This window comes from Babylonia areolata, chromosome 18 (genome assembly GCF_041734735.1).
Source record: "Babylonia areolata isolate BAREFJ2019XMU chromosome 18, ASM4173473v1, whole genome shotgun sequence".
In the NCBI taxonomy this organism is placed as follows: Eukaryota; Metazoa; Mollusca; class Gastropoda; order Neogastropoda; family Buccinidae; genus Babylonia; species Babylonia areolata.
The window spans coordinates 32220866-32237100 of record NC_134893.1 but is presented as its reverse complement, the minus strand read 5'-3'; the positions used below and the strand labels follow the sequence as shown (position 1 = coordinate 32237100).

Here is a 16235-nt window from a genome sequence, read left to right as displayed (position 1 = left end):
CGGAGGCCCCGGTAGAGGAGGTCCTCATTGGCAATACTGCCTAGCGTGAGGATGGCACTTCCGTGTTTGCGCCCATATATTCTGACGCCAATCTCGTGGGCCCCGTTGGGACGCGAGCCCAGGTAGCTGCCAATGCCAAAGCTTTGTCCCCCTTCTCTGTCAAGGACTTTCAGGTGCATGTGTCCAAACAAGACTTACAGCACCAGCAGGAGAGTGATCCTGACCTTTGCCATGCTCGGCGACTGGCTGTGTCTAAAGCCGTGCAAAGGACACGCTCTGGAGAGATCACATATTCTTGAAAGCGAGGAATCCTGATGAGACACTTTAAAGACCATCGTGGAGAAGCAGCTCAAATATGCGTGCCCAAGGAACTCCGTTCCACGGTTTTGCTTTTGGCCCATGTAACTCCTGTGTCGGGTCATCTCGTAGTTAAACGTACAAAGGGAAGAATTTTCCCGCACTTCTATTGGCCTGGCATGTGTGCCGACATTCGGCGATTTGTACGTTCCTGTAACAGATGCCAAAACACGATAGCAAAGGGTCGAGTCTGGGAAGTGCCCCTTGTCAAAATGCCCCTCATATCAGAGCCCTTTGGTCGGGCAACCATTAACAATCAGGAAAAGCTGTTCCATGCCAACACATTGAAGCAGTTCATTGAGCGTTCTGGAGGAACTGTCAGAACTAGAAGGCGTGTTTGACCTCTGATATGTCAACGTGTTGACACCTGATTGAGTCAGCTGTGTAGCAGTCATGTGTATCGTGATTTTTTTAGTGCAGGTTTTATTGGACAGGATCGCCAGCTATTTCATAATGTTAACTTGTTATTTATCCTGTTATTCCAGACGTCAGTTTTTTCATTATGTTTTGTCTTTTCTATCCATATTGTGGCAGGACGGCAGTGTGTTGTAACTATCTGTGATTGTTCATATCAGGTTGTGTGGATAATATGGAAGTGGGAATGTTCGTTATTGTCTTGTTTGTCATTCGGTGTGACTTTTATGATTAAGTTTCAAACTTTGTTTGAACTTGTGAGGGGGGCTGTTGTCACATCTCATAACAAATCAGTTATGCGTGCTTAACCCCCTCCTTGTTCACCCACCCCATCTAGCTAGAGAACAGTGTGGGTTGTGCTGATTGCACGTAATTCTCAGTCTCAGTCTCAGTTCAGGCTGTCACTGAACTGAGATCAGCCTCTTCTTTGCTAGTCAGTGACAAGATTCTGGGCTTTTCACCCGCGACTGTCACAGGAAGCAGTGGTGCTCTCTTCAGGGCTGTTTTGCCCGAGTTCTGCGCCCAGTTGTGGGGATCCTTTTCCTCCGAGTGGCCCCCGTTCTTCTGTGTTCTCGGTTCTGTGTACTTCCAGCCTTGTGGTAATAGTACCTCTTCTGGAAGTGTTTGCAGTATTCCCACTTCATCCACTGACTTCCCTACCCTTCCACTGGGAATCCATTCTCCCCTTGACCTGCGTTTGACCTCCCTGGGTTTGGCGTCGTTGGTTGTCACCGCCTTCTACTCTTCTTCCACCGCCAGTGTCCGCAGGCCTGGCCAAGTCCCTGCAAGAGGTTCTACGTTTGTCCTAGTCTTCGTCGTCGTCACTTACTGTTGTTCGTTGCGTCACTCACTGTTCTTCGTCGTCGTCGACGTCACTTCATCATCGTCGTCTCTCTCCTACTCGTCTTCATCGTCGTCGTACTTTGGTTCTGTTCGTTTCGTCGTCTTCATCTCCTACCCACTTCATCGTCCTCGTCGTCCTTGTGCATTGCTTTAGTGCCTCCATCGTCATCAGCGTAGTGTCTGTGTCTGTGTTTCCTGCAGTTGTTTTTTCTTTCGATTGGATTAGTTTAGTTTATTCGGGACACCATCTGCCCTTCGCTTTGCCTTTATGAAAGTGTTCAGTTGTTGTTTTTTCTGGCGCCTCTTGTCATGTTATACATTGATTTATTGATGTATACTTCTGTGTTATAGTTGTTGGTTTGCTTGATCTTCGGGGTTATCTCTGTGTATTTGTTGTTTATAAATGTGCTGATTAAAAATATGTCTACATTTATTCTGTTATAGTCTGTGTTTGTGTTGTCGGGATGTTAGTGCTGGGTTTGGCGGGGGTTTCTTGTCCGCTCCCTTATAGAGCGTGACAATAGTGGAGTATAGTGTAGTGTAGCGTAGAAGAGTGTAATGTTGTACAGTATAGTGTAGTGTAAAAAAAATTATTATTATTATTATTATAATAAAATTATTATTATTATTATTATTATTATTATTATTATTATTATTATTATTTTATCATTATTTTCATTACTACTACCTTTTTTTAAATATCATAATTATTATTTATTTATTTATTTATGTAAGATATATATATATATATATATATATATTTTTTTTTTTTTTTTTTTTTTTTTTTTTTTTCCCCTCAAGGCCTGACTAAGCGCGTTGGGTTACGCTGCTGGTCAGGCATCTGCTTGGCAGATGTGGTGTAGCGTATATGGATTTGTCCGAACGCAGTGACGCCTCCTTGAGCCAATGAAACTGAAACTGAGTGTAGTGTAGAAGAGTGGAATGGAGTGGGGTGTTGTGCAGTATAGTGGAGTGAAGTCTTGTACGGTGTAGTGTAGTGTAGTGTTGTGTTGTGTAGTGTAGAGGAGTGGAGTGAAGTGTTGTGCAGTGATGTGGAGTGTAAAGGAGTGGAGTGTTGTGCAGTATAGTGGAGTGGAGTGTTGTGCAGTATAGTCGAATGGAGTGTTGTACAGTATAGTGGAGTGGAGTGTTGTGAGGTATAGTGGAGTGTTAGTGGAGTGGAGTGCTGTGCAGTATAGTGGAATGGAGTGTTGTAAAGTATAGTGGAGTGGAGTGTTAGTGGAGTGGAGTGCTGTGCAGTATAGTGAAGTGTTGTGCAGTATAGTGGAAAGTGTTGTGCAGTATAGTGGAGTGGAGTGTTATTACAGCGTAGTGTAGTATAGAAGAGTGGAATGGAGTGTTGTACAGTACACTGTAGTGTAGAGGAGTGGAGTGTAGACGAGTGGAGTGTTGTACAGTATAGTGTAGTGTAGAGGAGTGGTGTGTTGTACAGTATAGTGGAGTGTAGAGGAGTGGAGTGTTGTACAGTATAGTGGAGTGTAGAGGAGTGGAGTGTTGTGCAGTATAGTGGAGTGTAGAGGAGTGGTGTGTTGTACAGTATAGTAGAGTGTTGTGCAGTACAGTGGAGTGTTGTACAGTATAGTGTAGTGTAGAGGAGTGGAGTGTTGTGTATTATAGTGTAGTGTAGAGGAGTGGAGTGTTGTACATTATAGTGGAGTGTAGAGGAGTGGGGTGTTGTGCATTATAGTGGAGTGTAGAGGAGTGGAGTGTTGTGCAGTATAGTGGAGTGTAGAGGAGTGGAGTGTTGTGGAGTAATGTGTAGTGTAGAGGAGTGGGCTGTTGTGAAGTATAGTGTAGTGTAGAGGTGTGTGGTGTTGTGAAGTATAGTGTAGTGTAGAGGAGTGGAGTGTTGTGCAGTATAGTGTAGAGGAGTGGAGTGTTGTGCAGTAATGTGTAGAGGAGTGGATTGTTGTGAAGTATAGTGTAGTGTAGAGGAGTGGAGTGCTGTGCAGTATAGTGGAGTGTAGAGGAGTGGAGTGTTGTGCAGTAATGTGTAGAGGAGTGGATTGTTCTGCATTATAGTGGAGTGTAGAGGAGTGGAGTGTTGTGCAGTATAGTGTAGTGTAGAGGAGTGAGGTGTTGTGCAGTATAGTGGAGTGTAGAGGAGTGGAGTGTTGTACAGTATAGTGGAGTGTAGAGGAGTGGAGTGTTGTGCAGTAATGTGTAAGGAGTGGAGTGTTGTGAAGTATAGTGTAGTGTAGAGGAGTGGGGTGTTGTGCAGTATAGTGGAGTGTAGAGGAGTGGAGTGTTGTGCAGTATAGTGGAGTGTAGAGGAGTGGAGTGTTGTGCAGTATAGTGTAGTGTAGAGGAGTGGAGTGTTGTGCAGTATAGTGGAGTGTAGAGGAGTGGAGTGTTGTGCAGTATAGTGGAGTGTAGAGGAGTGGAGTGTTGTGCAGTAATGTGTAGTGTAGAGGAGTGGGGTGTTGTACAGTATAGTGTAGTGTAGAGGAGTGGGGTGTTGTGCAGTATAGTGTAGTGTAGAGGAGTGGAGTGTTGTGCTGGAATGTGTAGTGTAGAGGAGTGGGGTGTTGTGCAGTATAGTGGAGTGTAGAGGAGTGGAGTGTTGTGAAGTATAGTGTAAGGAGTGGAGTGTTGTGAAGTATAGTGTAGTGTAGAGGAGTGGGGTGTTGTGCAGTATAGTGGAGTGTAGAGGAGTGAAGTGTTGTACAGTATAGTGGAGTGTAGAGGAGTGGAGTGTTGTGCAGTATAGTGTAGTGTAGAGGAGTGGGGTGTTGTGCAGTAATGTGTAGTGTAGAGGAGTGGGGTGTTGTGCAGTATAGTGTAGTGTAGAGGAGTGGAGTGTTGTGCAGTAATGTGTAGTGTAGAGGAGTGGAGTGTTGTGCAGTATAGTGGAGTGTAGAGGAGTGGAGTGTTGTGCAGTATAGTGTAGTGTAGAGGAGTGTGGTGTTGTGAAGTATAGTGTAGTGTAGAGGAGTGGGGTTTTGTGCAGTATAGTGTAGTGTAGAGGAATGGAGTGTTGTGCAGTAATGTGTAACGTAGAGGAGTGGGGTGTTGTGCAGCATAGTTTAGTGTAGAGGAATGGAGTGTTGTGCAGTATAGTGTATTGTAGTGGAGAGAGGCGGAGTTTTGTGCAGTAATGAGTAATGTAGTGGACTGTACTGCATCAGCACAGTGATCTGTTGTGCTGTGCATGTGTTATGTAATGAAGTGTGGTGTAGTATGGTGAGGTTTTAGGTGATGTAGCACTGGTCGTTCCGATGAAGTTTTGTTTTTTGCAGTGTGCATACTGTACTGTAGTTCAGAGTGAAGTGTGACGTGTATTGTTTTGCAGTGTTGAGCAGTGTGTCGTTGTACACACACACACACACACACACACACACACACATACACACACACTTGCTACTTTTTGCTGCTTTTATTGAATGATATGGACAGCTCATTCTATGTAATTTAATGACAACATTGTCAACTGTCAGAAAGTTACACAAGAGCTGACGAATACGATGTGTTCATATTCTGTGTCACATAAAACAACAGGTTTTCAGGCCCAGCTGAACTGAAAGATACGATGGTATTGCTAACTTTGATCCACTAAGATCTACAAGAAGCTGCTATAATCCGATGGACATTGAACTGCCTATAAGTCTTCATCAAGGCTTGTCTCGTGCATCTCCTGTCTTTAGAACCCTTGAAAAATCAAAGCTTGGATGTCTGCTTCTTATATTGAACATATATCACTAATTCACTGGCATTCCAGTCAATCAAATCAGTTGGATCACCCTTCCTTTGGGTGTTGGCAGATTTCATTATCCTCGTCTTTTCCTTCTGCTTCATTGTTGTTGTTTTTGTTTTTCTTGTGAAAGACTTTGGTAAGATCTTTTTTTTTCAGTTTTGTCCGTTCTCTAGATAACAGCTTTGAGTTGTTTTTGTCTTATAGATTTCATATGCAGCCCAAGGCATCTTCTGAACAGCAATTGAAAAAAAACCCTCAAAACTATAACAGTTCTTCGAAACAGCCTCGTAGAAATAGACTATGGAACAAAATCTAAAACAAAAAGACGAAGGAAAACATGTTTGCAGATCTTAGATTGGGGCTGTGATTTAGGGCAGCGCCATGCGAGACGGGAAAACGAATTTTGATCGTTTGAAAACATCACACACAAAAAAAAGTTAGCTCTGGACAGCTGAAGCTAAATCCTGTAGTGTTTTCATCCTTTATCCGTGAAGTCCATGCCGTGCTCAGGTCATTGATGGAAGGAAGAAGTGAGAGGGGAGCGATTCATTGACTCAGTGACTCAGTGATCGATTTTGCCCTTACCAGGCCCGATGGTACAGGCCTGGAACGCGACGTCCATGGAAACCAGCGACGTGTCTCCATAACCAGTGTCGAGTGCCGTGAAGACAATGCCGGTCTTGGTGGAGTAGGCGGTCACAAAGACACCGATGGCCTCGGGTTCTTTGGGTGGGTACCCGTATCCGTAGTATGGTGGGTCCTCTCTTGTGTCCAGGTCGAAGTTGTAGCCAGCCAGGCCGTAAAGGATCTGCGGCACGTTGTCGAACCATGTCTGATACTGGTAGTCCACACGATTCTCGCCGGCTCTGATTGTCACCTGACCCACCTCACCTGAGAGAAAAGGAAAAAAAAAAAAAAAAAGACAACACACTCAATTTAGATTTATGTCCTCTGCCACACAAATGGAGAATGATTTAAATGAACCTAAAAAATATGGCCATCGGGGGCACTGAATTCATATTTACTGTGTTTCGGGACCGGTGTAGGAAGGCTGGGAGAGTGAGCGAAATCGGAGTGAAGTGTCTTTCCCAAGGACTCCAGACACTGCGGAAACGCTACCTTGAACCGTGGTCACTGGTGATCCATCGTCTTATAGATTCTGCCACACCCACTTCTCCGGTAGCACGGACAAAGTAAGTGAAGGTTGGGGGCATAGGTTGGGGGTGGGGTGGGGGGGTGAGATGAGCGGGTGTGGGTGTGTGTGTATGTGTGTGTGTGTGTGGGGGGGGGAGACGGAGTGGCGAAAGAAGAAGGGAGCTAAGAGGTAGAAGAGGTCGAGTGCGAAAAGAGAAAGAGAAAAAGAGGTGGTACAAAAAAAAAAGAGATAGAATGATATAGACAGTGTTTGGAACAGACAAAACGTAGAGAACTAAGAGAGAGAGAGAGAGAGAGAGAGAATTACATACAATTCCTGACATTCCGGGTGACCAAACCTTTCGGACAGGAAAACTACTTGCAAAGACCCACGTGTCGACGCGCAATCGACACACATAGAAAAGCCCAGTAGAACTCTTCGTCTGTGCAGGCGCCCCAGTGACTCTTCTCAGAGCTGAAAAGAAGAAGAACAAGAAGAAACCTTAATGTAAACATGCACTGGAGAATACTTACACATTCTGCGAAGCTCAAATGTTTTCACAGATGTCAGTGTCGTCGTATCTCTTTCCACTTTATCGTAGAACAGTCCAAACTTGTTGTCCTTCACCTGGAATCAATAAACAAACAAAGGATAAACAATTGGGGGGGAAAAAGACAAAAAGGACACATAAATATATCAAATCACCTACAATGAATTTGAAACAAAGTGATATATAAACATATGTGATACAAAATGTAAAAAAAAAAAAAAGTACATACAATATGAATACATCATTGAATGAATCCGTCATCTCAGGTTCATTCCACGATGTGTTTTTTGTTGTTTTTCCTGAATGAAACCAAACGGTGTGTGTGAGAGAGAGAGAGAGAGAGAGAGAGAGAGAGAGAGAGAGAGAGAGAGAGAGAGAGAGAGAGACTCAAAAAGTAATTTTCAAAACTGGACACCGTACCACAAAAGCCTGAAGGGGTAATTTTCAAAACTGGACACCGCACCACAAAAGCCTGAAGGGCACATCCGACGATGCAAGACGTGCTATGATAAATAAAGTGACCAATAAATCCAGGCCCTGATCTTTTCCTCTTCCATATGGTAAACGATGACACCGCTTCTCTCTCTCTCTCTCTCTCTCTCTCTCTCTCTCAATATAAAATGTATATATCATACTTTCATTGAACTTTGAATGCCAGTGTTATCGGTAGTTTGGAATGTATGACGTGCAGTGAATTAACATTAACCTCAGTCTGTAAAAAACGATCCATACTTACTCAATAAGGAAGGAAAATCATGAATGGGATTTTTGTTCGCACATTTACTGTGTTCAAAGTAAAGTTGCTTCATAGTTTGTAAATGAACTGTTGGATCACCCACTCTATCTTCCCCCATCCCTCGTGTGTATGTGTGCCCATAGCCGAAGCACATTAAACCATCTGAATCTGAATCTCTCTCTCAATACACACACACACAGACACACAGACACAGACAGACACACACACACACACACACACACACACACACACACACACTATATATATATATATATATATATATATATATATATATATATAGACACACACACACACATATATATATATATATATATATATATATATATATATATATAGTGTGTGTGTGTGTGTGTGTGTGTGTGTGTGTGTGTGTGTGTGTACATATGTATATTTTAAACACTTTATTAATCCACATGGAAATTAATTTGTGCAATCACAGGCTCGTTATGTATATATACACACACGTATATGTACAGACATATATATATATATATGTGTGTGTGTGTGTGTGTGTGTGTGTGTGTGTGTGTGTGTGTGTGGATATATAAAGGTAGAGAGAGAGAGAGAGATACAAACACAGATATATAAATATATGAATATGCAGCTAAAGAAACGTCGCACCTGGAACAGTTTGGGCTTGAGGTCCTTGACAAAGGCGTACAGGTAATGGAAATAGCCATCCTGCTTGATGTTGTTCTTCTGCAGCCATGCCCACTTGTTCTCCACCTCTTCTGTTTTGTTGGTGTTCAGCCAGTTATGCTCCTTCAGCTTCACAATATGCTTCAGCAGACTGCCGGCATCGTACAAGACATTGTCCAGCTGGACAGACAAAAAAAAAAAAAAAAAAAAGAAAGAAAGAAAGAAAAAGACAACAGTCAGTGGTGATGCAAATAAACATCCCATAAAAGTGGACAGTAATCATTGGTACTTCACATAAACATCCCGTAAAGGTAAATAGCAATAATCATTCGTATACCTACTTTACATAGTAAACACAGAAAAGAAGAAAAAGCAAAGGAAGGAAGGAAGAGAGGAAGGTGTAAAGAAAGAAAGAACGAGAGAAAGGAAGGAAGGAAGGAAGAAAGGAAGGATAGAAGGAAAGAAGGAAGAGAAGAAAGGAGGAAGGGGGAAGAAAGAAAGAACGGGAGAATAACAAGGAAGAAAGAAAGAAATGAAATGAAAGGAGAAAGAAAGAAAGGACGGAAGGAATGAAGGAAGAACGGGAGAAAAAAAGGAAGGACGAAAGAAAGAACGAAACAGAGTCAAGCGGAAAGAAAGAAAGAAAGAAAGAAAGGAAGGAAGAATGGGAGAAAGGAAGGAAGGGAGGGAGGGAGGAATGAAGAAAAAAGAAAGAAAGGAGGGGAGAAAGGAAGAAAGAAGAAAGAAAGAAATGGAGGGGGAAAGAAAGAACGAAGAAAGAAAGAAAGGAAAGGATGAAGAAATAAGAAAGAAAGAAAGGTGAAAAGAAAGAAAGAAAGAAAGAAAGAAAGAGAAAGAAAACAAGGAAGAGAAGACACACAACACCCCACACCCCACACACGCGCCAGACTCACGTGCTTGTGCAGCTTGTCGATGCTCTTGTTCTGCCTGTGGTCCGTCTCCTCAAACTCCACGATCATGAGTTCCAGGCTGTTCAGCTTCTTCTCCTGGATGGACAGCGCGGCACTGACGGCTTCCACCTGCTCCGAGAGGCCCTTGATCTTGGCCAGGGTGTCTGCGCACACACGGAGGGGAGGAGGTGGAGGGGGAGAGGAAGGGGAAGGGGAAGGGTTGCACAAACGGACATCGTAAGTGATGACCCCGACCTCCTCCGCCCACCAAAAACAAAAACAAAAACAAAAACAAACAAAACAAAAAAAACCGCGGCAAAATCACTTCACTGGTGTAACAGCCTCAAACTAAACCACCATCACCAACAACAACAACAACAACAACCCCCCCCCCCCCCCCCCTCTCGCCCTCTCTCCCACCACTGCTTTTGCCGGGTTTAATTAATTGATTGATTAATTAACCAGTGTGGGTCATTTTCTACAGGTTTATTAATCAAGCTGTTTGAAAAATTAATATAAAAAAGAGTCGGGGAGGGTGTAGGGGTGTGTGGGGGTGGGGGGGCTGGAGGTGGGTTCTGGCCTGGCACTTACTGACAGCCCCCTCCCACCACCCACCCCCTCCCCACCCCACACCCCAACAGTCCTCCCCTTCATTACAACACACAGGAGGCAAACGAGGTGTTTCTTCTTTGTTCGCCTGTATTGATTCAAACTGGGCCAAATTTACCCCCCGGGGTGGGGGTTGGGGGGGGGGGGGGGGTGGAGTCATTTCAATGTAGGCAAGAATGACCCCCATGTCCACTACAAGGGAGGGTGGGGGTGGAGGGGTAACATCCAACCAGTGTGGTGGGAGGTGGGAGGGGAGGGAGTGGTCTGTCTTGACAAGTTGAAAATTAACCCACGGTGTTCGAGTCCAGTCTAGGCTGGGCCAGCCAGATTTGACCTGGGGTATAAATCAACCGGGATATGAATAAGCTGCTACACCTGTTTTAATAACAAAAACAAACAAACGACAACTTTATTGGGGGTGGCGCGGGGGGGGGGGGGAGATAAAAACATGTTTTATATGTGTACTGGTCTAAAATGAATTAGGTCAGGTTTTGCGTTTACTTCTCAACAATCGTTTTGTGTCATGGATTTTATATACGTGGCAATGAGATACGCACAGAGTGGAAAGGAGAGCAGGGAAAGAAGAGTGGGACAGGGATTGAAGAAGGTGACAGAGGAGGTGGAGGAGGAAAGAGAAAGGAGGAGAATGGAGCTGAGGATAGGAAAAGGGATGAGGGAGAGGACACAGACAGACAGACAGAGAGAGAGAGAGAGAGAGAGAGAGAGAGAGAGAGAGAGAGAGAACGAAAGACAAACAGAACTAATTGCATAATTGATTGGGTAACTTTAGTGTCCTGCTCACAAGACTGAACCAAAAGATGCGGCATCACGAAGGAAAAATAAACGATTTTAAATTGTCTCTTGCTCTGTTTCCAAACTATCTGTTAGAAACATTTCCCCACCACTGTGGAAATTAGTGGTCGCAAAATTGACGTCTCTGCCCTCCTTCATGCACTGAGCAACAAAGTGGTGGGTGGGGGTGTGATGAATTCTTTCGATGCCAAAGTCACATTAACATCACAGTATTGCTCTGCGCTAATAGTAAAAATATGGAGGAAAGAGGGGAATAAAGGGGGTGAAGGGAGAGAATTTACACGACGATAATTTCCCTCTGCGTGTGCAAAAAGCGGATTCATAGCTGTTCCAAAAATATGAAAGAATGAGAGAGAGAGAGAGAGAGAGGGGGGGGGGGAACAAAACAAAACAAAACAAAACGATCACTTTCCTCCAAGTGTTTTCAGAGGGCAGCTTTAGAAATTACGGTGTTATAAACGAAACGATGGGGACTGTTGCGTTCTGAAATAGTTGGCGGATGAAAGGGTTAAAGATTGATGGACACAATGTAGCTTACAGTGGAAGAGATTACTTACCTGCAACGATTTCGTACAGTTTATCCAGGTCAGTCAGAATCCCGCCGCCCTTGCCGTGAGACGCAGGAGGGTACTTGGGGGGGTAGCTTTTCCCTTTGTAAGTGCCGCCCTTGGCGGGGGGGTATTGGGGTTTATCGTCATCGTATCCGCTGTTCTTGGTAGTTTTGAAGCTGGAAACCACATACGGGAACGGGTTATTTAAAGTGCTCTATACGTACATACATACATACATGTTATAATGGTTGTGCTTAATCCCGTTACAGGAATGTTTGAAATATTTTTCCTTTACTCTCGGTTAGTTCAATCTTTCGTAGTTTTTCCTGTTAAGTTCTTGCCACTTTTTCTGTCTCTTTTCCTGTATCAGTCATCCCACCACCTCTCCCCATCGCCCTACTCTCTACCCCCAACCCCCTCGCTGTCGCGCACACACATGTACTACTCCCCCCCAACCCCCTCCTCGCCCCCCGTCTAATATCACTTACCAGTGAAAAGACGTTAAACTAAAGAAAGAAAGAAAACATACATACATACATAAAGAGAGGGACAGAGACAGAGAATATGTACATATTTATAGATGTATAGATAGATTTTCTTCTCCTTCAATTCTGTGAAGAGTCCGTCATTGGAGCACCGCACAGAAGAACTGTTCACCAGATTCCTCCAGGTCTGTCGGATGTGTGTCAAGGCTTGAGTCTCTACACATGGTTTTCCTGTCCATTTTGCAATGTTGTCAGTCCATTGTGGGTTTTGTTTGTTTGTTTGTTTGTTTTCTCTCTCTGTCTGTCTCCCTCCCTCAACGGTTTCTTGGAAGATTGTTTTAGCAAGGCCATCGGATCTTGGTACGTATCCACACCGGCTTGTGACTGATGTCAGATCTCCAGAAGGACCGATGTGCTGTTTGATGGTTCGGTGCACTCGTTCATTAGTGATGTGATCAGTGTAATTGTATTTGTATCACTCTTTTTGTCACAACAGACTTCTCTGTGTGAAATTCGGGCTGCTCTCCCCAGGGAGAGCTGCGTCGCTACACTGACAGTGCCACCCTTTTTCTTTTTTTCTTTCTTTTTCTTATCTTTTTTTCTGCCTGCAATTTTGTATGTTTTCCTATTGAAGTGGATTTTTCTACAGAATTTTGCCAGGGACAACCGTTTTGTTGCCGCGGGTTCTTTTACGTGCGCTAAATGCATGCTTCACACGGGACCTTGGTTCATCATCCGAATGATTAGCGTCCAGATCACCACTCAATGTCTAGTGGAAGGGAAAAAATACTGACGACTGCCGGTGTGATTCGAACCAGTGCGCTCAGATTCTCTCGCTTCCTAGGTGGACGCGTTACCTCTAGGCCAACACTCCATTAGTGTATCTGATGTCTAGCAGATAGACAGGTACACATATACATACATACATATATAGAAGCACGGTTGTAGGGTTAAACAATTCTTCCGTCCTTTCAAAAATAATGTTGACGTCGCAATGTATTTTTTATTTTGAATTAGAAAATTGGATGGAAGAGAGAGTTTTAACCCATTCAAAAATACCAAATCGAAGTCGATGGAATTTATTCGGAGGTGGAGAACAATTTGTTACACCTGATACGACTGTAGTTTCGATTGCCACGGACTAACATATTTTCAGTTAGTGGAGACCATCACCCCCCACAGTAAATCATCTAGAGACATCATTTTCACGTAAGTGGTGTTTTTCAGTCCATTGAATTCACTAAGAGAAATACGCTATACAAATGCATTATTATTATCATTATTATCATTATTATTATGATTATTGTTATTATCATTATTTCTGTTATTATCATTATTGTTGTTGTTTGTTGTTGTTTTGCTTGTTAAAAACTCCCCCAAAGCTGCCTGTGGAGTCTGAAATAAAAATAGAAATAGACAAACGAAGACAAAAAAGACGGAAACCGCGTACAGCGAAAATGTTACTAACAATAAACTGGTAAAGGAATTATCTTGGAATCCAAAAGGAAGCAAGCGAAGGCCAAAGTTGTGAACAGCACCTATGGTGGATTGTTGCCCTGTACAGGGATTACCACAGGGGTATAGACAAGACACGACGTAGTCCGTGAACAGACCCAGTACCGTTTGACAAACGTTCACTGACACAGCTGGAAGCGATCGTCATCACCTGCACGTGGACCTACAAAGAAATGTCGTCACCACTGGCTGCATGACAGTCAGTCATGTCCGACGACGACCATCAGAACTTCAGATGAGGCGACTGTTGTCCCGACTTTCTGAGCTAGGATTTGATGATCGCGGAGAGTGTCCTGCCAAAATTATCAATCCCCACCCTCTCGGCCAAGAGGGTTTTAGAACAGTCGGCGTTGGGATGGTCACCAAAAAGATCAACTATCTACCAAAGCTGCAGCAAACCAGTGCAGTCTTGCCTCCTAGTTAGAGAGTCATAGTCCTTCACAAGACTAAGCTGTAAATGAATTCCTGTTGCAGTGGTAAAACCATTGATCAGACAGCTCAGACTTTGCTGTTGTTGACTAAAGTGTTATAAGTGTTACAAGCGTGTGGAGGGTAATAAGTGCAGATGAACAATTTGTCTTTTCAGAGACACAGTCACACACCTCCAAATATTCGGTTTTTCTGTTTCTTCTTCTTTTTGTTGTTGTTGTTGTTTTGTTTGTTGAGTATTTTGTACGTACATGATATAAACAAACAATTACATTCACACATTGATAAGTGAGAAATCGACAATAAATGGTTGTAACTTTATAGACCTATGTGAAGAGTTTAAACGATTAATCTACAAAGATAATCATTTTTTAAGGTAAAAGAACAAGTCAATAGCTTCTGATAAAGTCATCATTTGTCTGGCCTGGAATTAAAACAGGGCAGATGGAAGTCAGTCGCTATGAACACCAGCTGGACACAGTTACTGTCTTTGGATGGAAACCTTTCAGCGGTGCGCATGGCCACTCAGTGCTTTTTCCTGCAACTTACTGCTCATTCCGTGTGTGTGTGTGTGTGTGTGTGTGTGTGTGTGTGTGTGTGTGTGTGTGTGTGTGTTTCGGTCGTCGCATCGGATTGTTAATGATCGACAGTGATTCCTTTTATAGAACGGATTCACTCCGACGTTTTCAAAAGCAAACAAAAAAGAAGGTATGGGCCACTGTGTTCAGATTTCATCAGTGAAGAAAAGTGCATGTCCACAGCTGTGGACGACAAGAAAAAAAGAGACAATCAGACGTAACGAATCCTTCCCAACAGAAACGAAACGTCAGACGTAACAAATCCTGCCCAACGGAAACGAAACAGTCAGATGTAACAATTCGGTCCAACAGAAACGAAACAGTCAGACGTAACGAATCATGCCCAACAGAAACGAAACAGTCAGACGTAACAAATCCTGCCCAACGGAAACAAAACAGTCAGTCGAATCCTGCCCAACGGAAACGAAACAGTCAGACGTAACGAATCCTGCCCAACGGAAACGAAACAGTCAGACGTAACGAATCCTGCCCAACAGAAACGAAACAGTCAGACGTAACAAATCCTGCCCAACGGAAACGAAACAGTCAGACGTAACGAATCCTGTCCAACAGAAACGAAAGTCAGACGTAACGAATCCTGCCCAACGGAAACTAAACAGTCAGACGTAACGGTAACGAATCCTGACCGACATGAACGAAACCGGAACAGTGTAAAACGTGCACGGAATGAACAAACAATTCGTGTATTATCATTGCAGTGTACTGCATTACGTTTTTGTCGCAACAGATTTCTGTGTACGAAAGCCGGGCTGTTCTCTGCTTAGCCACAGTAGCCAATAGCATCATCATTTCTCTCTCTCTCTCTCTCTCTCCCAGTTCGTAACCTCTCTACTGTGCAAGGATTGACAGACTTACATGGCATCGACGGCAACGGTCAAGCATAGCAGGACAAGCAGGGTCTTCATGGTGAAGGGTTGAGAAGGACGTTCAGTGCCACGGGTCCTTTGATCGCTTGACACAAAGACGCCTCACCAACATGCCTCTATTTATACACACACCACTGACGAAAAAGTGTGACGTAAGATGGCAAGGAAAGAGGGGAAGGAGGGGGGCTGGGTTATGGAGGGGGAGGGGGGTGACGTGGGCAATGATGAAGCAACATTTTCGAACAAACAAACAAAACTAATACCTGGAGAGTGGCAAGGTGATCAGTCCGGTGAAGGCCCAAAGGGCTTCGTGATGGGTCGAGGGGTCACCTGTTGGAAAGGTGTGTGTGTGTGTGTGTGTTTGAGTGTGTGTCATCGATCGTAAAGCTGTCAGACTAGTTGGAATTCTGCTCGAACGCTCATCTCTTTCTTTGTCTGTCTGTCTGTCTCTGTCTCTGTCTCTTTCTCTCTCTTTATTTCTTACAGAGGACTGCATGCACAAAATGTCATATTCCAATAGCCTCTGAAGATGAAAAAAAATCTTTTCTCTCTCTCTCTCTCTCTCTCTGTCTCTGTCTCTCTGTCTCTGTCTCTCTCTGTGATGATGATGGTGATCATTCTTCGTTGTAGTAGCAGTAGATGTAGCAGTGTTAACAAAAAATATTATTGTTGTGTCGTTATCGTTAACGTTGTTATTGTTATTGTTGTCACAAGGACAGATTGGAAGACTGGGCGATGCCTAAAATCTTTATCCTTGAGTAATAGAGTTTTTGACTCTCTCTCTCTCTGTCAATAACCATGAAGTTAAATTTTAAAATTTTAATGTCAATGGTCTTTTGTCGAAATTAGATAACAAGGATATTATTAATTACATACATGAACATGATTTTGTTTGTTTAACAGAAACCTTTATTGCAACTGAATTTGAGTCGTCACTTTTCAACGATTACTTAGTGTTTACCTCAAAAGCAAGAAAGTTGACACACCAAGGCAGAAATTCAGGTGGTGTTATTGTTTTGATTAAAAAAAAGCGTTTGCGACGTACGT

General features: G+C 43.5%; 1 protein-coding gene across 2 annotated transcripts in view; it reads right to left on the bottom strand.

Annotated features, from left to right (window-relative positions):
- Window positions 1–15290, bottom strand: part of LOC143292672 (uncharacterized) — a 33179-nt gene extending 17889 nt beyond the window's left edge. The window contains exons 1-6 of one of the 2 annotated variants that reach the window (XM_076603176.1): window positions 15178–15290; window positions 11301–11470; window positions 9325–9485; window positions 8393–8590; window positions 6998–7091; window positions 4997–6220 (exon numbers count right to left, since the gene is read on the bottom strand). In XM_076603176.1, coding sequence (XP_076459291.1) covers window positions 5892–6220; window positions 6998–7091; window positions 8393–8590; window positions 9325–9485; window positions 11301–11470; window positions 15178–15227 — 1002 coding nt within the window. In that variant the 5' untranslated portion in view covers window positions 15228–15290 and the 3' untranslated portion in view covers window positions 4997–5891. Of the gene's footprint in view, window positions 1–4996; window positions 6221–6997; window positions 7092–8392; window positions 8591–9324; window positions 9486–11300; window positions 11471–15177 lie in introns of those variants that run through there. The other variant, XM_076603177.1, reaches the window with a different exon arrangement.
- Window positions 15291–16235: the final 945 nt, after the last annotated feature.